A 22,036-nucleotide genomic window follows, 5' to 3' on the forward strand; every position below is an offset into this window, starting at 1 on the left:
ATTGTTGAATGTTCCAGGAGACGTAATCACTTGCCCAACGGGCAACGCTGAATCCTCGGGTCAAGGGCACACAAACAACTGGTCGCCTTGCATATAGATCTGTGCAGATCTGATCTTTTTGTGCAGGCGTTTGTGCACTGTAGTAGCTGAGATTCTTGTTCCTGTTGCTACTAAATGATCTGCTATGAGCTGAGGCACAGTAATGTTACTCCTCTTTCGGGCCTTTAAAGAGCTAATTAACGGGCTTCTGCAGGGTGTTGTAAATCTAGATCTGCCTGGAACATGTCTTCTAGACATAGAATAACCTCGGATTCAAACTGATTCCCTAGGACGAGTAACTAACCACACTACGAGAGACATTGAGACGTCTAGCAGCATCAGCTTATGACATACCCATTTCTATCCACCCGATCGCCAGCCACCTCAACGAGTCGGGCAAACGACTTCTCCTGGACATTGATAGACTCTCCTGGATATTGTCAACGAAATTACTAATAACAATTGAATTCGTTACTATCATGCATATAAACTGTGAATTTAAATGTTACTAATATTTTTGTAATGGTGAGTTTTGTAAACCATGCTGTTCTTAACTTTTGAAGGGCAGTATAAATTAGAAGAAAACACGCTTCGATTTGAAAAACTGTAGAAATTTTAGGATAAACTAATGTAAACAGGTTTTCGTAAATACATAATTTATGGCATAAATATGCGATTTTGCTCGTTAAGAATTTTTAAGAAATCATTTATATTCTGAAATTAATCCACTGAAGCCTATTTGCGGAATAAATTATTACAATGGTTACAGTTGTATGGAATATTGGTTTCATTTATAATTTAAATTATTGTTCCTTAAAGTACACTTTAGCACACTCAGTAACTCACTTCATTTTCATATTTTTTATCAAAACTAGTGCAATAATTTTAACTGAAATCTTTAAAGTACAATGAAAGTTGTTTTTAAGCTGTTATTTCTGAAATTTATTGAAAGCAAAAAGATATGAACAATAGAAACCGAAAGTAAATTCAAGTTCTTTTTCTTTGAAATAAAAAAAGGTATTGTAAAGTTGCACTTTATTTCCATTATAAAAAAAGGGATTTCATACGAAAATGTATTAAAAAGGCTAATAGGTTATTTTCTCCCTCCTTTCCGCATGCCTTCGTGGTGTAACTGGAAGAAGCATGCTTGACGTATATTCAGGAGGTTCGGAGTTCGAATCCCAACGAACGCATTGCCTATTTTTCACGTCTCCAACATAAAAAAACTAATAACTCTACTATTAGCGCCAGAACTAAAAGGTGGTGGACGATAATTCGTCACCACCAGGATTTGGCGAAAGATTTTTCTCATCCCCAATTGTCTTTTAAAAAGTGGACTATTTCCTCCTTCCTTTCTTCGTGGTACAACTGAAAGCATACGTGAAGCGTATTCGAGAGGTCCAGGGTTCGAGTCCTGCCGAGGGCACTGCACATTTTTTACGTCTCCTGCTTCCAAGTAACCGCATGACTCTACAAGCTCATAGAGGCAGAATATAATATAGTTCTTGCATGTAACTTGCCAGAATACCCAGCGTATAAAACATCAGAATACGTCAGACACAAATTTAAAACCAACTCAAAAAGACTAAAACTCAATGCAGATGTGGAGGTTTAACCGTAACTAATGAACTCTTATTTATTTTCTAACTGCTTAGTTAATTTAATTATTTGATATACGTAAAACAGTAATTTTAATATACGTAAAACAGTAATTTTAATATATGTAAAACAGTAATTTTAATATTTAAACAGTAATTAGTAAAGGAACAGTATGCATGTAACTGTACTTGTATCTCAGTTTGTAGTGTAGTCTCGCTCGTATTCGCGTGCAGACGTATGCATCCTTGAAATTACAATGTGGATTGATTCAATGTCCTTGATTTCAATGTGGTGAAAGGAAATGTGATTCGGTAACTCATTGAGTGTATATTGAAGGCTTAGTAAGCTCTGAATATGCAGTCAAAATTTTAGCAGACTTAGGAAAACGTAGAAGAAAGCTTAAGATATTGCTACCCGGCAGAATATGAGCAAGTTTTCCCTGTTAAGAAATCCTGATCTCGGTAACAATTATATTTTTAGCATCAACTAATAAATTAAACTTCATTAGAAAACTAATGTCTGTGATGCGTAGACTAACTTTGGCGATTTCCTATTTCGGATTTAAACTTAACAAATTAAAAAAAGTATTGCGTTATCTTTTACATCAGAAAATGATTTATTTTTCTTCAAACATATGAGATTGTTTCAGAAAGCCTTAGCTTTTTGTAAACATACATAATAAATTTACTGGAGTTAGTTTTAAGGGAAATAAATTTTTAAATAAATACTTGCGCCATTTAGAACATTTTTATAATTCGAAATACACTCAAACCCCGCCATAAAGAAAGCAGCTTATAACAAATCCCCAGATGTAACGAAAGAAATCATTTGGTCAGCCCAGTTTTCTATAAACTAAATGCCATTTTATACTGCTACAGCGAACTTCCAGTATTCGCTATACAGTATATGAAATCGTATATAACGAATTATATGGATATCTTTAATGGAATTTTTTTATATTTTCCCAGAATTTCTGCAAATTGTAATGAAATAATTAATAACTCGTACAATATTCCACGTTTAGGATGTCAGGATCTACATCCCAAATTATATCCTTAAAGGACAACGCCTTTACATTACTTTCCTTTTATGTTTCTGTATTCTGAACAAAGGCTATACGAAGTAGGTGTGACATCCAATCTTTTTTTACGAGAAAGAGGACATGATTTGGTTCTTTGATTCCATTCAAATCCTTTGAGTGAGTAGCCAGATAGGGACTGATACTATTCAAGGCTCATACTATGATGAACATTTTGAAATTTTAGCTGTTCGTGGAAAGAGGAAACAGTGGATCTTAAAATTTAGGAGTTTATCCATGTTTTTTTCCCTATTATTTCAGTATAAATGCTATCTACATTCTATCTTTCGAATGGGGTTTTCATTCTTTAGGTCTTTTGAAAAAAATAGGATATTCTTTACAAAAGTTATTGAATCGTTCCTTTGAAACCATACATTATATTAAGCAAATCCCCCGAAGTTCTATATCGTACTGGCTCGGATCTGTAACTTGGCAGTTTCAGCACCACGAGATAAAAACACAAGCCAACCGGGATTCGAGCCGGGACAAGAATCCAAGAGAAGATCGTCTGTACGTTCGGACAGTGAGGGATCGACATAAGTCCTAGAAACCACGGTGTTAATAGCTCAGGTGATCTTCGAGTATTCTGGGTAATATCCTAGGCGACAGGCAATCCACGTAGTATTAGTGGGAAGCATTTAGACGAAAAGTCAGGCTCCCAGGTTAACACGGCGTTTGCAGTTTGCCTGTCCCCTTGGTGGTAAGAGATCGGTTTACTTCAAACTAAGTGACCACTTCGACCCGCCTGGCTACAAAGAAACCTTATGATCACGCTGAAGTGACATCATTCATGGTGGTGTCCGTTACCCGTGCTTTGTTAGGTTGTCTGTGTCTTGGTTCGGCCTCAGGGGTTTTATGAGAGATTTCATATTTCAAAAAGTCGTCTGCTGCGTGGTATTGAGCCCCCCGTAGGGTAGCAAGGTGAGTTGTATTATTTCCCTTGTAAGAGGTTTGCTATAGATAATGACTGGGGCTCCTATGTCAGACGGAAGCTGTTCACAGGTTATCGCCTTATGAGTTTCACTGATATTTTAAGTAAACGTTAAAGATAAATTTCGCTAGGTTTTTTTTTTTTTTTTTTTTTTTTTCCATACATGTAAAATTATTGTTTTTATATTTTGCGGGATAATCCACTTTTCTTATCGAACCACCGGATACAGCAAACCAAACTTCTGGTCTCTTGAAGTTTGTTATAACCGAGTTCGACTCATATACTGAGACCCAACAGTTGTAAGAATAAAGGCCGGGTAAGGACTTAAGGACTTTTATGGATACTGTTATTATTCATAACATAAACATTATTTCAAATTGTTTTAAAAACTAAATGTTGCTTTATTTCATTAGCATTTGTTACAATTGCCTTGCTAATGTTGAAATATAGCTGAATGAATACCTTCGGCTCTTTGATTTCTTCTGGGGGAGGTTTGGGAAAGGGAGTGAGAGGCACAGTCCAGTTATGTAGTGGAGAAGTAATTCTGGCGCAGTCATTACCTAGAAGAACTCCACATACTTCCTGAGGCCCTAGAGTAGTTCTTTGGAAGACGTACATAATTTCATCCTGTAAGTATTAGAAAAAAACACAAGATTAATTCTCATTTGTTAATACATTAATGCTTTCACAAGTTTAACGTCACAGAAAGATTAGTTTAAAGTATTATTTTAAACAGTAAATTTTTAATTTTGATCTTTTTTGGAGAATTTCGACATTTTGTCAATCAGTAACACAAATTTTAAATACTTCACCTCTTTTTTTTTCCTAATCTAATTATTAAATTTCACTCATTTATAATGTACAGTCATTGCGCTTAATTGATCCACTGGTTGACTGGAGCAGGCACTTTTGGGGTTAAAAATCTCAGACAACACAAAATAGGCTGTAAAGAATTTTCTTCCTTGTTACCGCTTGCCTTCGTGGTGTAATTGGAAGTACGCCCGGCTAGAAGTCGGGAGGTCCGGGATGCGAATCTCTGTGAAGGCATTACTCATTTTTCATGTTTCCTGTTCCGATAAATATCTAATGGTTTTGCAAATGGTGCCCGAATTAAAATCTGGTGGATTCGTATTCCGTCATCTCTGGATTCCGCATCTGGCCCTACTTTGCCCTAGTTGAGCTTCAAGTGGGTAGAATGCAAGGTACTTTTTTTCCTTAACTCGTGCTTCATGATGTAATTGGAAGCACATACGACTGGCAATCGGGAGCTTCAGAATGCTAATCCTGGCGAGAAGGCTCATCATTTTTCATCTTTCTTGCTGTAATAAACCTAATAGATTCCGCGTATGTATTATATTTTAAATTCTGGGAAGGTTATTGTGTAGGTATTACGTTTGATATTCTTGCTCATTTCTCACGTTTGTTTCTCCAAAGATACTTATGACTACAAAGCTACCAAACTAATGCATAATTTAAATATTTAACAGGATAAGCAGCAAAAATGGAATTTAGCAATTTTGGATATAATTTAAAGATTTTCCAAAATATGTTAAAGCTACGTAAATTAATATTTGTCAACACTGGAGTGATGTGAAACAGTTTTCTATGGTCATGCATCTGGCTTAAGAGGCTACTGTTACTGCTTACCACGTCTAGAGAGGCATTCATTTATTGAGGCTATTTTATTTAAACGTTTTAAACCTTTGCGAAGATTCCAAGAATGATTTTACACTTTCAAGTAAAACTGCTCTCCTTAAAGCTATTTTTCAAGTCAAAATTTTGACGAAAAAATGCTGTGATGAAGATAACGACCTACCTATGCTTATCACTAATCATGGGAAAAACATATAATCGGATTACAGCATTATTTTATGCAGGAAAACAATAAAGGAAGCTTTTCATTTGTATTAAATATATATGCTTAGTTTCGTAGTACTGCTAAATTTCAGAAGCGAAAGATACACTACACTCGATGCATATTTGCAGAATTGAATATTCCAATTTCTTTCCAACAGCTGATTGTGAACAATTACAAATGTAACCCAGTCCATTAATCTATACAAGGCCGGATGTGGCGGTCTCTTTATTATGGAGGCACCTAATAGGTGGGCCACCATCGCCTTTCCTATGAAGGGACGCACAGTTACAACCATGCCTTCTCTCCATCGCAGTCAGCTTCTCTGACCACTATACCAACTATGAGGCAAATAGTACAAATTTAGAATTTGTAATATTCATCAAGCATGTGTCACTTGCCCTGTACAATTTACAGAACAAATATATTTTGTATTTTGGTTTAATAAAGTATTATAATAAGTAACTAATTGTTATTTTTTATCTATTTCTTCATTCAATCACGTATTACATAATTTATATTAGAATTTGTTATTAGTTCGTTTAACTGAGGCATCTGCTTAATTGGGCCTAAATGAATTATTCTAACGTGTCCAATTAAGCAAAATTAGCTGTAATCCGAAAATTTAACTGTTGAAAAACATCTTCCGGAAAACAAGATATATTTTTACTGCAAAAACGTTTCCCTTTTTGAAGAATAATTATCATCAAAGTTTTCATTCCTTTCGAGCAAAGAACGAATATATATAGTATATGTAGTGTTAAATAGTATATTTAATATTTAGAAATTGAGATCCATACTTACACAATAAGGTTCATCTGTCTGAAAGACTTGTTTTAGAAATGTACTTGCTGGTTTGCTTAACTATAATTAGCAGTATTTATTTATGGTTCCTTAATGATCTCTCTGATAATTCCGAAAGAATGGGCGCTTTAGGCCTCAGGCGACTGCCAAAAAATGGCATTTTTAGGGGTTCTGTATAAAAATTTTAATCTTGTATATCTTTATGAAAACTGGCACATGATCATAACTGTAGTATACTAAAATCCTTCCTAAAATGAGCATAGAATTGAAAATATGATTTAATACCAATTTTGTAAACGATATTTAACTGTGAAATCTTTCTGAAATACTCTGCAAGTAAACGCAGATCGTAAATATATATATAGCCAAATACGGCTCTTATTTTGTACAGTTCAGTTTATCATCCTATTTTCCTATTCTGTGTTAAAAAATATATTAAAGGATAAAGCGCATGATATTCAAAAATTGTTATAGCTTTCTTAAATTTCCTAAATGAAAAAATAAATCTAATTTGCTCTTTTAAATATTTATGCCATACTCTGGACATTATCAAAACCCAATTTTCATATTATAATTAGAATTAAATTCAACTTCTCAGTTAGAATCTTGCATTGGGAAAGAAGATAATTTCAGTTTGAATAACCTTTTCGGTGTTGGACCTCTCATAATTAATATTCATGTAAACGAAATTCTTCTATCGAATTTCTTTATTTCGAATCATATATTTTAAAAAAGACCAATATTCATCTTCTCTTTTTTATTTATTTATTTTTAGATTAGAACTCAAATGGATTTTACTATTCATTTACCTAAGACATATCTTTACGTAAGGTAAATTTAGAAATTAATTTTATCATGTAATAAATTACTAAAATAAAGTCAACTAAAATTTTAATGCTTTAAAATTCCTTCAAACATTTATTCTCAGTTTTATCTCGTACAGTGGATTTTCTTTTAGATAAATCCCTAAAATGATTTTAAAATATTTACTATCAATCTCTATTTTATCATCGATTATTTCATTTAATTCCAAATGTTCCTGGTAGATGGCGTCACTTCTACTCTGTTTAAAGCATTAAAAATATATCTAATTGCAATTATTATTTCCTTCAAAAGCACCATTGCTAAGTAAAATAGTTTTAAAATATGCAATTATTCTTTATTAAGCTCAATTTTAGTTACGAGCTCACAAATGAAAATTATGCAAGTCACTTATTAACAATTCTTTTTCTATAAACAAACATTTTAAAACTTGTTTATTACACTAGATGGCAGCACTATGAATTGACGTTCATGACCAAAATGTTGCTCATAAATTATTAACCACTTCAAAAATGCGTCTAAGGAATACTTTTTAAATTATAAAATTAATCATTTCAAAGCAAGTTATTATTCTAAAAGATATTTATGATACAGTTATCTAAAAAATTTATCATGCGCTTCTTTTTCTGAGAGAAAATTATGCTCACCTTGAAGAGATTAATTATACCCGCACAAACCCTGTCGCTGTCTAATTTTAGAGTAGAGCATATGGTGTAGGCAATATGTGCGATTTCTTCTTGTGGTTTGTCTGTTTCCACAAAATGTTGGAGCAGAGCAATTCCGAATTTGCATACAAAACACATTGTCGGCGATGTCTTTCCGACTTTCAGTTCTGCCACCACCTACGAGAGAAGAGAAAATGTGCACAAACCTGTAAGCTTATTTCGAATAACATTAACACAATTTAATTACAAATTATTGGCAACATAAAATAATATGTAAAAGATGAATAAATTACACAAACAGCGCAATCTTTACAGCTCAGAGAAAATTAGGAATAATCATAATATATAATATTTTGAATAAACATAAATTGAGACTTTCTCATGATTACGTTCCTCGTTATTTAAAACAGCGAAACAGAATGGTTCTAGAAGTTAAAACTCTTGGATAACTTTTTTAAGAAACATGTTTACTTTTTGTATGTATTTTGTGATTGCCATGTTTCTGCGATACCTTTTTAATATGGCATCAAAAACATTTTCTTTCACTTCCAAATTTCCAGTTTGCACCTGCAAACGCTTTTGTTGTTAATGAAAATTGAAATAACAGAAGTTCTTCCTGCATTTATTTCTACAACCGTTCATAGGCTAGGCATATATACAAAAGCGTTTGAAATGACGCTGCCATTCATTCTTTGTCATTTTTAAATTTTAAAAAATATTAATTTTTAAAATGACGCTGCCATTCATTCTTTGACATTTTTAAATTTTTACAAAAATATTAATTTTATAAAATTTACTAAACATAATTTTTATATGTTCTCCCGTTCCCTACATTTATCTTTAAAAAAATTTATATTCATCGTATAAAAAAAACAAAGTATTTCATTCTTGTACGGGAGAAACAGACCCAGATATCTAATTTGAAATCTGAAGTTAAATTTTTGCAATTTACTAGAATTGCAACATTTATAATTTATAATTTAGTTAAAATTTAGAACGTCAAAAAATTTTGGCACAGGTAATTTATAAGTTTTCAAACACAAAATATATTATAAGTATTCTCATGAAATTTTACTATTTTAGAAGCATAATCTAACACTCATAAATAAAAAATCATTAAATTAGAAATACTTTTATCACCAGATGTGGTATTAGTCTCAATCCTCCCTTTTTTGTCCATATCACTTTTCAAATAAACGGACATTGCTACCAAACTTTATCATACATATTAATTTTAAAGCCATGTATTGTCATTCTTTGTTAATATTTTTTATTATTATTAAGGAGAACGCATCACTAGATTCAGGCTCCTAGTCTACAAGGCTGATTGCTATGCATGACGACGTACAATATTTAAACTTTTTTTTTTTTTTTTTTTTTTTTTGTCTCACACTGCTTTTTTATGGTGAGGCTGGGAGAGGCCGAAGCGTAATCCCATACAAGAAGTCGAAGCATTTGGCAGTATCCTACTATGTAAGATTGTGTGAGATAAAGTCCTCGTAGTGGATGTAGTAGTGTGTCAATTTTTGTTTCCATTAGGCAAAACGGTACTGAAGTTAGTGCACCAACTGACTTAATTCATAGCTCTACTAAAAGTTCCAAATGTAAACAAATGCCCGACTCGTTAAGCCTAGCGCCACTTAAAATTTTAAATTGCTGAAACGATTGCATGCAGATTAACTAAAGGCATAAAACCCATAACCGGACAGATTAAAGGCGTAAAAAACGTAACCGGAACATAAGAAAAACTTAATTCAATCACATTTAAAGCAAAAAATGCACAGTTAACCAAAGTATCGGAATAAAAAGGCAGAACTCTGAGCTGGGTAGCACAGTGGGTGCATATATAAGGAAACTGTTTCGTTATAAGCCAATCGTTTTCTGAAAACGAGTTCATTGTTATGTTCATCCATAGCGAAGCCCTGCCAAAACATCGTTCAAAAACATAGTTCAAATGGATTCAAAAGCGGTCAAAATGGTATTTTCATTGAAATATGATACCCGAAACCCTTCGCAGTTACAATAATTTTTTTTACTTCGTGCAAGGAAGAAAAGTATTTTAAACTTTAAAATACTCAATTTAGTAAACACTGATATCTAATTTTTAAGAGTTAATTGATTCTTAAGTATTTCAATAAGTTTATTAACTTATTAGTCCAAAGGGGCTTTGTCCCTCAAGGACTATTGTTTTCGATTTGCGATCTTGCGTTGATTCACTATAAATGTCCGTTTCACTTTTCAAACTGTTGCCACCAAATGTTAGAGTAATGCATTGTATTTGAAGAAATTAAATAATGAAAAATCTGCATAAATGCATGTCTATTTCTCTCATTATGATAAAACAACCGTACATAGAGCCTTCGAATTTTGAATAATGTAATCCTCCTCCGAATTTGGGCATGTGGAAGACCAAATTTGAAATTTGGAATGTGTTTTATGATCGATTTCATATTTTGTAAAACTTTAACGAATTTTTGAGTAACAAACTCAGCGATTTAAAAGCGAGCAATGGCAACACTCGACTGGAGGAAAAAACTTTTCTATCTCCAGCGCGCGGAACTGTGTATCGGAAATTCAAAAGATAAGCTCCTTTTTAAAATTATTTTGCGACATTGAATTTAAGCCTCTAAGTATCGACATACTTAAAATAAAAATATAAATTAATAAAAAAAAGCTTGGAAAATTCCGGTGAAAGTCCTTTTTCTAAACATGGGTTACAATCCCCTCAAAATTATACTCGTTTCCTTAGAATATCGTCAAACACTGATTTATCTTTCATAAGCATAAAATCTCCGCTACAGAATCTAAACAAGGTCTTTATTGCCTCGTATTTCAGAAAGTCTGTTAACGGTGCTAAAATGCTTCTAAAGTTATGGCTCAGTTTATTATTTTTCAAAATCAATAAATCTTTCAAATATCGTTGCATTTAAAATTCACTGTCAGGGCAGCCAAAGGCAAAGCAATTCTTACTTTCATCCCCGTAATGTTTAATGTCGTATTACAGAAAAGACTTTTAAGTATACTTTAAGCTACTTTGTTAGTAACTTTAAATTAGTTTTCACAGAAAGCTTACCTGCATGTTTACAGTGAGATTAAAAATTATTAATTCTCTGAAATTAAAAATTTATAAATGTACTAAACATTCATTTTAATATAGAAAAAGTAATATTAAATCACCCTACAAAAACTGTAAAAAGTACATTAAAATAATTCATTTATTTTATTTATATTCCTAAGTACGAGCAGATGTTATTCTTTTTCATTTTCTTAGTAATACTTAGAATTATGCAACTGTAATTATGAAAGTTACTTAGCATTATGCAACTTTCTTAAGTCGTAGAGTCACTAGGTTATTTTGAAGCAGAATGCCTGAAAAATGTGTAATGGTCTCGCCGGGACTCGAATCCTGCACTCTCAAATACGCGTCGAGTATGCATCCAATTACACCACGAAGGCATGCGGAAAGAAGAGAGAAAATACCTAACTCTTTACTGTTACGTATTGTTACAAAAGAATGAAAGTGAAATTTGAGAAGATTTGGATTACAATATATCTGTTTCTTCGTCACGGTTTAGTGCTGCCAAGAATAGATTTTTCGTTTGCTATTTTATTTATAAGACTACGGAGTGAGCTTTACGTTGCAAAATTCGTTTTAATTTTTTTTTTCGTACAATTTTGAATGTTAAGTAATTTATTTCTTCTAGCTTTCAATTTCTATTTTCTAAACTAGTGCTTCTGAATCTCAAGGTCGCTTGCCTCTGAGGATTAGCTATTATCTTGCTTGAAAAACGCTTACATTCTACAATATGAAACTTAGAATCAGTACGCTAATTTACTTAAGTTTTGCTGAACTTTGAGCTTTATGTGACATCATATATTGTATACTGGCACGTAAAAATTAAAGGAGAAACTAAAAAAAAAATTCATGTAACTTGACTAATTTTTCAGCTATGAAACTCGCAAAAGATTTTTATTTTGACATGCCTGGCATAACTTCAAAATGTGGAGGAACTGAACATAAATATGCAATATTTCTGCAAAACGTAAATGTAAATAAAAATGCAGGAAATGTATTGTAATGTGTCCTAAGGAAAAGTTGGGGGTTAGAACATTTTAAAAATATGTAGAAAACAATAATTAGATTCATGGTCATCCTTGACAGAAATGCAAGCTTTGCAGAGATTTTCCACGATGCGTATTTGATTGTGCAAAAATTCCCACGGTCATAAAATACATTCACGACAAATAGTGTCTTGACGTTCCTGAAGAGGACTAGATGGATGCTTCAGTCATGCAAGGCGGTGTCCTAGTACGTCTGACACATGCTCTGTCGGATTTAAATCTGGAGAATATGCAGGTCACTGCCTCCTCTGGATTCCTTTGTCACTAAAGAGCTACTGGCTAGGATCTGTACCTAGGCAATATCGACCACGGGAGTATAAAATCACGAGCCTGACGATTCCACGTGCCCGGTGGGAGATGCCTCGAGATAAAACTTCATTGGCCCGTTCGGTGGGTAGGCGAAAGCCAGGGTGGTACTGGTAGGTGCAATTGACGACCAGTCAAATCTCCAGGCGTGCATGTTCCCCGCCACTGTGAAACCTGGGAAACGGGAGTGGTAAAGCCACGAGCCCAGGATGTAGCAGTGGTCATAGAGAACTTTTATGTCTGCCGTCTCGGACTGGGGACCTGGGGCGCTAGCAGGATTAGAATACATTTATCCTTTTGGGCAACCCCCTGCCTAATATAGGGAAAACCCTCAGTTGAGACTGGTCCGTGTAGTGACGTTTACCAAATATTATTATTATTACTGCCCTCAACATAATCGGTGCTGCACATAAAAAGCGTGAACTTTGCTGTCCATTAGGAGGAATTTAAACCCTCGCCATAAGAATCTCGTTCTGCATATTTCAGCATTCATAGTTTCTATTGGTAAAAATATGTAGTTCTATTCATAGTTCTATTGGTGAATAAGTGCGGTCATTCAGAATGATACCCAACCATACCATGATTTCTTCACTTTTTTATAAATGCTTTAACGTATGTTTTCAAGCTGCGTGTGTTTTGCTATCGCCAGATTGTAACCTGGAATCGCTATTCGAACAAAAATGAATTTCATCTATGAACAGAATTCGGCTGAAGTTTATGAAAGAGCTACTGCGCCACTGTTTCTGGAAGCATTTCCAGTTTGGCATTCACGGATATCTGAATAGTCGAATTCTTATAGCTGCAGCGATCTCCCTTGCAATCTGGGCTGATGTGTTGAGTAACGACTGCCAAGTACCTGTGCTGAGATTCAGTCACGGTACGTTTTCGACTTCGTCCTAGCTGTCCTCGAACATTACCAGTGTGTTTAAACTGTTTCCAAGTTCTTGACATGAAGTTCTTGACTACTGTGTCAGTGTCTGTTGCGCTTCAAACCTGCCAATCTCACGCCACACCTTACAATCAGTCAGATGTTTTCCCAACCAGATGCTCCATATTCCACTCAGGACACTTTCATCCAGATGCTTGAGATTATAGTCTGAAGCACCCTTTTTCACTTCTATCCACTAATGCGGGAAGAAAGCGCCCAAAATTTGGATATTTCTGTGCAGTGATGGAGAATCCGATTAGGCTACATTATTGACCGGGATTTCACCTAATGGAATTAATATAAAATACTTTTTATAGCTTTCCTTTAATTTTCCCTTCTAATGTGTTTAATTATTATTGCACTTTCATTAACACGCTTTTAGTGATTTTTTACTTTGATGCACTTTTATGATGCTTTTAATGTAATAATTTTAATGTCTGATTTTGTAGTTTAAGTAATAAATATAAGCATAAGTTAATCAAAGTTTACTTTTCAGACTTATTTGGAAAGGTATAACATTTTCAGTTTTTATATTATCCCCTAATTTCTGTTTAATAGCCACCCAAGGTTATAAACCAATGCATTCGAGAATAGAATGCATGGCTAATAATGTAAGAAAGCAAATGTGAAATAATTCTACCTAGATTTGAAATTTCGTTGTAAAAATGTATTCTGAATTTAATAGTTTCAGCTGAAAATGCATCTGCAAATATTCTGAAATACATTTTGTTAAATATATCGATAAATTAAAATATCAAGATTCAAGGCTGTTTGGAATAGGCGAAGCCTACGAGGGTTATATGCCTGAAGAAACGGATGCCTTCGTAAAGTATTTTCTAAGAGAAACTGATTGGCATTCATGTTACACATGGGAATAACCACGAAAATCAATCATGTAGATAGCACGTTCACCTGGGGAGAACCTAAATAGAACTACCAGCGTTCAAGGCTCTTATTCGCTTTGTCATTAGTGAGCTCAAAGCTTCAAAAGTTTTTGTATTATGTATTTATTGCATTTAAGTTCATGTGTATATTCTTAATAAATGTAGGTATTTAAATTGTATTCTTAAATTTGTTTTTCTCTGAACGCAGATTTCCAATTTTGCTTTAATTAAAATTTTTAATATAAAATATTTTTCTTTGTTTCTTCTTCTTCTTTAATTAAAGAAGCATATAATTGCCTCTTGCAATCTGGCGAATCTAATGATGGCTAAGTTTGAGTGTGCTTTGCCATAATAAACTGAACCAAACCAATTCGTTTCCCTTTCGGTAAATTGAGTTAGAGAGTATTTAAGTTAGGGTTTTTGGATTGTAAGACAAAGCGTGGCGTGTTTCTGCTCCTCTTAGCCACGTTACGTAGTTCCTGCCAGCTCTAGTAAGTTTGTAATTAATCGGCTTTGCGTTTGCCGCCGACATTTGCATTTGATACGCCAGTTGCTAGCTTACATTTAAATTTAATCGTGTAGTCTTTGACTATTAGTCTACGTTTTAAATTTGAATTTGACTTTTATTTTATAAGGTATTTCTCCCGCCTTCTACCTTCGTAGTGTAATGGCCAACAGATTCGGCGCATATTGGAGAGGTCCGAGGTTCGAGTCCCGGCGAGGGAATTGCTCATTTTTCGTGTCTCCTGCTTCGAAATAGTCTAATCTCTTTTAAGTGGCACCCGAACTAAAAAAGGTGGTGGATGATGATTCTTCACCACCAGGATTTGGCGATTGGGTCCTCTAATTCCCAGTCGCCCTTTAAAAGGGGAAGTACATAAGGTATTTCTGCCGCCTTCTTAGCATGGCTTCGGGGTGTAATGGCCAGCACACTCGGTGAGTATTCGAGAGGTCCGAGGTTCGAATCCCAGCAAGAACATTGCTCATTTTTCTTGTCTCCTGCTTCGAAATAACCTAATGTCTCTACAATTTTAGTTACATTGTCACAAATGGTGGTTGATTCTGTTAGCACAAGAAGTGTATTTGTGTTCAAAGTTCTGTTTTAATGAAAAAGTTGTTTAAAGCTTTTCAAGTCTTTGCAGGTACTTCGCACGCAGCAATAATTCGCTGCGCGTCTGTTAGGAGTTTGGAACTATTTTATGCTCTCAAAGCAAGCTAAACTCTGCAAAGTTGCCAGTGTCCTGTAACTTAAAAACAGTAGCTTGTTCTATTCCGTTGCTCCTCGAGCAAACATAAGCACTTTTTAAATTTATTTATATACTTTTTTATTTTATTTCATTTTTCCTTTATTATTTATTTTTTATACTGTATAAATGTAATAAATTTATTGCCATTATGATTACATTTCATTCTTTTATCAATAAAAATATGGCATTTTCATTAATGTTGATTAATTCTGAATCAGTGCATTTTTGTTTTGTTAACATAATTTTTTTATTATTTATTCTGTCAATAAACGTCTTGTATTTTTGTTAATATTTTATTGAAAATGTTAAATGTAATTCAAACTGAATGTATTAATAGATTCTGTAATAATTATAATGTGATTTTATTAATTTCAATATGATGATGTGATCTTGGCTGTAAAATTCGAATGAATTTAACTGATACAGAATTTAAGAATTGACATCTAGAAGAATTCTCATTAATAGCTATTGAATCTCATCTCTATTGTTAAACAATTAAGACTCTGTGTATACGCATGTATGTATGTATATGTGTGTATGTATGTATGTTTGTTTGCTTGTTTGTTTGTTCCTCATATTGTGGAAAATCGGCCACCACCTACAGCCACCAGATTTGAATACGTATAGTTCTCAACCCATATATGTGCACCGTAAAGCCCTAATTCGGAATTCCGAACATTTTTTATTTAATTTATGTTATGCGTGAACTTGATGAAATTTTGATTGAGTAACTCAGCGATTTGAAAGCAATGTATTTCCTTTCAGCAAAGCAAAAGAATCTTTCAAATTTAATTAACGAACTCCGCGACAGAAATGCGTTGGGACTGCCAAAATAAAAATATTTTTATCTTTTACACGTCAGTGTGCTGCTTTTCGGTAAAGCATAAGATGTTTAATTTTTCCTTTGAAAATAAATCTGCTTGTTATTAAACTATTTTAAAGCAACAAACTCAGTTTTTTATCTTTAATTTTATTCCCAACTGGTTGGACTCAGTTAACATCGTTATATATTTTTAGCATTTTTTTAAACTGTTTTATTCGGCTAACCGTGCAAACGGTTAGTTCTAACAAAAAAAAATGCGGTTAGTTTTAACATATATATATAAAACGTTATCTAGTTTAGAACGATTATCCATTACAGAAATCAAACTCAGAATCATTTGATTAATAGCATTATTCAACAGTCTTCCATAGGATCTAAAAACAGCAAGCTTTCCAATCAAAAGAACGTAGCAATATTTATTAATAATAATCGCATTGAAATAACCAAAATTATCTGACTGAATGATTTTACATTAGTTAAAAAATATGCTCTGGCATGTAAGTACGTAATATAAATGCTTGTACATACATTTTTAAGAATTGTCCGAGTACTAAATAAAATATGAATTGCCGCATCTATTGATGCTGTTACACAAAAATTGAATAAAAGAAAAATGAAGATATTTTTTTAAGTCCTCAAGTGTCACTTTGGAAAGTTATGCTAGCGTTTCGCGTCATGATTCGCAATGTATTAAAGCAACGCACGAAGGTCGTGTCTTAAATCGTTTTGATTCTTCTCTCATAAAACGCCTCAACTCCGACTATCAACTGATAATTGTACTTGCTGGTTTTTAATAGATGGGAGTCAAAATTTGGAATCAGAGTGTGACTAGGTAGTCTTTTCATTCACACTTGGTTGCTCTGATTCGCTTTTCTGAATTACTTCAGGGAAAGTTCGACGACTTCGTTGTCTCTTGATTTGTCTTCTCCATGAAAAGAACGTATGACGAATCTCCGGGCTGTTAAAATTGTTGACAACAATGCTGAGGTTACAGAGAAAGTTATAATCTCTAATTGCTGATAATTTTTAGCTCATTATCTAAGATTATGACGTAAACACGATTATGACATTCAAAGTATCATTCATACTTATTGCGAAGATAGGAATGTCTTCGGCTGCTAGTTTTGTGGCAATGATAATTTTTAACTCGTTGCCATTCGCTTTATAAGAAAAAGAGAGAGGAATAAAATAAAATCTGAAAGAATTAAGATTTTAACGAGGAACCATAAAGTTTGTTAAAGTTTCTATGCTCTCGTTGAGCTCTCAGTTTATTTACCTGTGTTTCATCTTGGAATCACTCCTACTGTGACAGCCTATTTTATCTCTACAAATTAAGCCACATATTTTTATTAAAAATCTCTTTCTTCGAATTACACCACACTAAATACAGCAACAAATTTACGAGATTCTTGAAAATTGGGTATCCTTCAAACTCTGGATACAGTGTTAAATGTTGTCGTGCATTTTTTTTACCCAGAAGAGCTTTTAATATAGAACCTCACTTTTGCGTTGAATCACTTTTCTTGTCCGTTTACCTTTTCAAAATACTTGCCTCTGTTGCGGACAATCGGTACGGACAACACTGTAATTAGAAAAAGTAATAATGGTAAAAATAAATCCAGCTAGTGTTACTTCATGTGTCGTTATCCAGCTAGTGTTACTTTACGTGTCGTTATCCAGCTAGTGTTACTTCACGTGTCGTTATCCAGCTAGTGTTACTTCACGTGTCGTTTTCCAGCTAGTGTTACTTCACGTGTCGTTATCCAGCTAGTGCTACTTCGCGTGTCGTTATCCAGCTAGTGTTACTTCGCGTGTCGTTATCCAGCTAGTGTCGTTTCGTGTGCCGTCAGTTAGTGTTCGTTATTTGAATACCATTGAAGAAATTATAAACTATTTTCACGATAAATTTATTAAGGGAGTCTCGCGCTATTCTTATTCGCAGTATAAAATTGCAGATGAATAGAGAATTATTTGATGGCTTTTTCCCGTTAAACTATTAAGCAAATTATTTTTCTCCCTCTGGTTCGTTAATTATTTCCACAAGGAATTACAAAAGGCCTCATATGCATAAGCTCGCACATTGATCTCTCAATATTCTAAGTTAAACTCTAAAGTGAGCTTTGATCTAAACTGAAAACTGATATTCTCTGACTTTCTAAAACTGGTTATATAATTGTTCCCTGTTCGCCGGAAAATTTCCAGTACTTTTGATCTCTCGAATTTTCTAGAAGACATACGCATTACAATTACATAGGGCCGGGTATGGTTGTTATAGTTACACAAGAATTGGATCAATAATATCACCAAGCTTGGCGACTTCTGGCAATTTCTCTCCAAACTTGGAGACGAAAGTTAGTCAACAAAACCATTGCCAGCTTGCCCATGTCTCGCTAACTTGCTTAGATAACCATTTATCTCCATGTTAAATGGACTTACCTCTGTAAACTTATTTATTCGACTATATAAGAGATACTACAATTTGCATACAATTTCACTAAAATTATTTACATGTATACAAAATTCGTAACATTATTTATGCAGAGATTTTAATAAAAACACCCTAAACATATGCAGTACAACCCTTCCTGTGAAAAAGTATATTACATATGGTTTACCCCTACGAATGTTATTATTAGCACATAATATGCAAAGGGTTTCCAAGCCTTACAGTTCATATTAAGAAATAGACCCACCAGCGGCGTAGCGTTAAAACCGCTGCATGCTGTAGTTCCGACTTGGGTACTATTCCAGATGAAAGCTCAGGCTGCGTGGGCTTTTCCGTGTTTTTCCCCCATGGAATGTACATACGAGCCAGTTTCCCTTAGAAAGTTCTCCCCGAAGGCATCTCACCTTTTAGGTAGATAGCCCTAATGTGTTTTGCCATAATTAATTAAACCAAATCAGATCATATTAAAAGCTATATGAAACTGAATGTTTTCTGTTTGTTTAAGTTCTAGAACTCGAAAAATAGTTATCTTTAACAATTATGTTGATTTTAAATGAAGAAATTCATTAAAAATAATGAACATATTTTTAAAAACTTTCTTTGTATTTATTACGAAATTAAGTAAGTATACTATAATCTTAACTTATCCTCTTGATTTAATTTATAATACATATTCTTCATTTACAATGATATCCGAGAACAATTCTCAGACTATTTAACGATATATTTTAAATTCACTAAAATTACAGTTTTTAAATGTTTACTTACTTTTTTGAATCAGTTTCAATCTTTCTGAATCACTTTTGAATCTTTTTGAAATGTTTACGGATGTTTTGAAAATGATTATTACATATTCATGCATGATTTTATTCATCAGAGATATTCGTATTTGAGCTAAACTTAAAATAAATTAACAGTCCAAAAACAAAATATTATCCAGGTCTAATCGCGTAACCATCCATCAAATACTTTTTAAGTAAAGTTTTATTTAAATCAACGCTATAAAAGCATCTAATGGGCAATTTCATAATGATTTTTTCATATTTATGCTTACTTAATATTCTTACCTAATAATTTTAGTATATTTTTATCGATTCAGCTGATACTGTCCACTTGTGTCAGCAACAGCGATTAATCCTTTCTGGTGTTACATAATTTTACTTTTGTTATTTTCCTCCGCTCGAAAGTTATTGGGATTTAAAGAATAGGAAGTTCTCCGCTTTTTCCGGTTCATGACACGTGATCTACTAAAATATCCTTCTGGGACAAATCCTGTGACAAATTTTACGGAGGAAACGTTTCGGGTGAACGGAATATCGGGTGAAATTCTTCTTCGTTGAGACAGCGGTCACTGAAGAAGAATATTATGCATCGCAGATGGCATTATTGAGGAAAATATTAAGCTTCTTTATATTCAGTTTTATTTATTTTATTCCGAACTTTTTCTTACAAATGTATGCAAAAGTATAAGCGCACATTGAAGCTTTAGATAATATTCTCTGACATGCATGATGGTTTTCCATAGAATAGAAACATCTGTATGTTACGGTGTGCTTTTCGTTAAAATTACAACATACCTATTATCCCTATTATCTGAAAAAAAGAAAGAAAGAAAAGTCACATGTGGACACCACATGACTTCCTTGTGCGCCCTGTTAAATTATACACATTTTTGGCTGCACTTCATGTAAACCTATTTCGTTGAATTACATTTTAATTTCGTTGATACATTTCTCATTCAGTCAATTCAGTTCTCACTTGGCGCCAAGACAAAAATACATAAACACAAAACATTTTCAGTCAAAATTATAAAATAACAAAATCTAAAACAACAAATACAATTTTTAAAAACATCTGAAAGCTTTCAGATTTCATATTACGTCCAAAGGAGCGTTTTTTTTTTTTTTTTTTTTTTTTTTTTACACACATATGCATGTTCAGAGAACGGTTTCAACAACATTTGGTCTAATGCATCTTTGAGGTTTAAAAACAGCATATCTTTAGAATTTCCGATAGAGAATCTCACGCCCTGGAGATAAAAATATTTTATTCTGTACAGTGTTGCCACTGCTCGTTTTGAAATCGCGGAGGTTTTTAATCAAAATTTCGCCAACGTTTTACAAAATATGAAACAGACAATAAAACAAATTCGAAATTCAGAATTCGAGCTTCCAGGTGCCCATATTCTGGAAGAAGACTAAGTTATTAAAAACTTTTGATGATCCTAGTTACCAATGTTTTTTCACAGTGAGGAAACGTACGTACATTCATGCAGATTCTTCCTCATTTGATTTCCTTAAATATAATACAGTGTGATAATATTTGGTGGCAATATTTGAAAAGTAAGTTATTCCGTGCAAAATACCGTTTCGAGACTAATAACACTACCCTTTGGGCTAAAAGGGAAAAAAGAGAAAAATAGAAAAAATCTGAAAGGATTCAGATTTTAACGTCAAATCCGAGGGTTGTTTTTTTTTATTTATTATTTTTTTTTTAAAGTTTTTTTATTATTATTATTATTATTATTATTATTATTATTATCTATTTAAGCGCCGCATGTTACCAGTCTGCTCTTTGTACTGCTAACACATTTTGTCTTTTTAGCTTTATTATTAATAATCGCTTTCTTCGTACGTACGCTGCAGACACTTCAATAGCAAAAAGAACGTAATTATAGACAAAAAGGGAGTTTCAAGAATAATAGCACCGCTAGTGCTAATAATAAAGAATCTGTATGTGTATATACATTTCTCGCACTGTGAAAAATGGTACTAGATACAACCATTAAAATGCACACGTCCGTACCGCTAAGTTTGTTTAAAATTCTGTGGCTCTTAAGGCCGCCATTTTTTCACAATGTGAAGACCATTCAAACAAATCGTTGAGTTTGCTAATAAAAAGTTCATTAAAATCACTTCGAATATAAAATAAATAGAAAACAGCGAATTGGAAATTCAAAATCGGAACTACGAGAAGAACATCTTAGAATGCAGAACTGCTCAAAATTTGATGTTGCTCTATGATTGTTCAAATTTCGATGCTTCTGGTGCCGCCACACACATAATTCTCCACTCGAGCATTTAACACCTCGAAACCCGAATTTTGAATTTCGAATTTGTTTTTTTTATTTATATTATGTCTTGTGCCAACTTAATGAATTTTTAGTTAACAGACTGAGACATATGAAATTGCGCTCGGCAAAGCCTAAGATATTTGTCTTTCAAATTTAATCACGAACTCGTCGACTTAAAAGAAACATGTTGCCTCTGCCCTATAAAAAATACTTTTATCTTCCACGTCCCAATGTGCTGCTGTTCGACAAAGCGACAGATATTTAATTTTTCTTCTCCTTCAATCTGTTTGTTACTGACTAACAAACTAAGCAGTTTAAAAGCAATAGACGAATTCTTCATCTCTGTTATGATAATTAACTGGACTCGTGATATTATAATTTTTTCTTTTTTGTAATAATTATATTAGGTTGCTG

At 33.3% G+C, this 22,036-nt stretch overlaps 1 protein-coding gene across 1 annotated transcript in view; it reads right to left on the minus strand.

Moving 5' to 3' along the window:
- Positions 1-22,036, minus strand: part of LOC118202407 (sphingomyelin phosphodiesterase-like) — a 92,386-nt gene that overhangs the window by 39,256 nt on the left and 31,094 nt on the right. The window contains exons 3-4 of the mRNA XM_035374584.2: positions 7,776-7,970; positions 4,110-4,274 (exon numbers count right to left, since the gene is read on the minus strand). Of these exons, the coding sequence (XP_035230475.1) occupies positions 4,110-4,274; positions 7,776-7,970 (360 nt within the window). The remainder of the gene's footprint in view (positions 1-4,109; positions 4,275-7,775; positions 7,971-22,036) is intronic.

The sequence above is a fragment of the Stegodyphus dumicola genome, chromosome 3, assembly GCF_044657685.1.
Source record: "Stegodyphus dumicola isolate Sdum_Otavi_A_Nest chromosome 3, ASM4465768v1".
NCBI classification, from domain to species: domain Eukaryota; kingdom Metazoa; phylum Arthropoda; class Arachnida; order Araneae; family Eresidae; genus Stegodyphus; species Stegodyphus dumicola.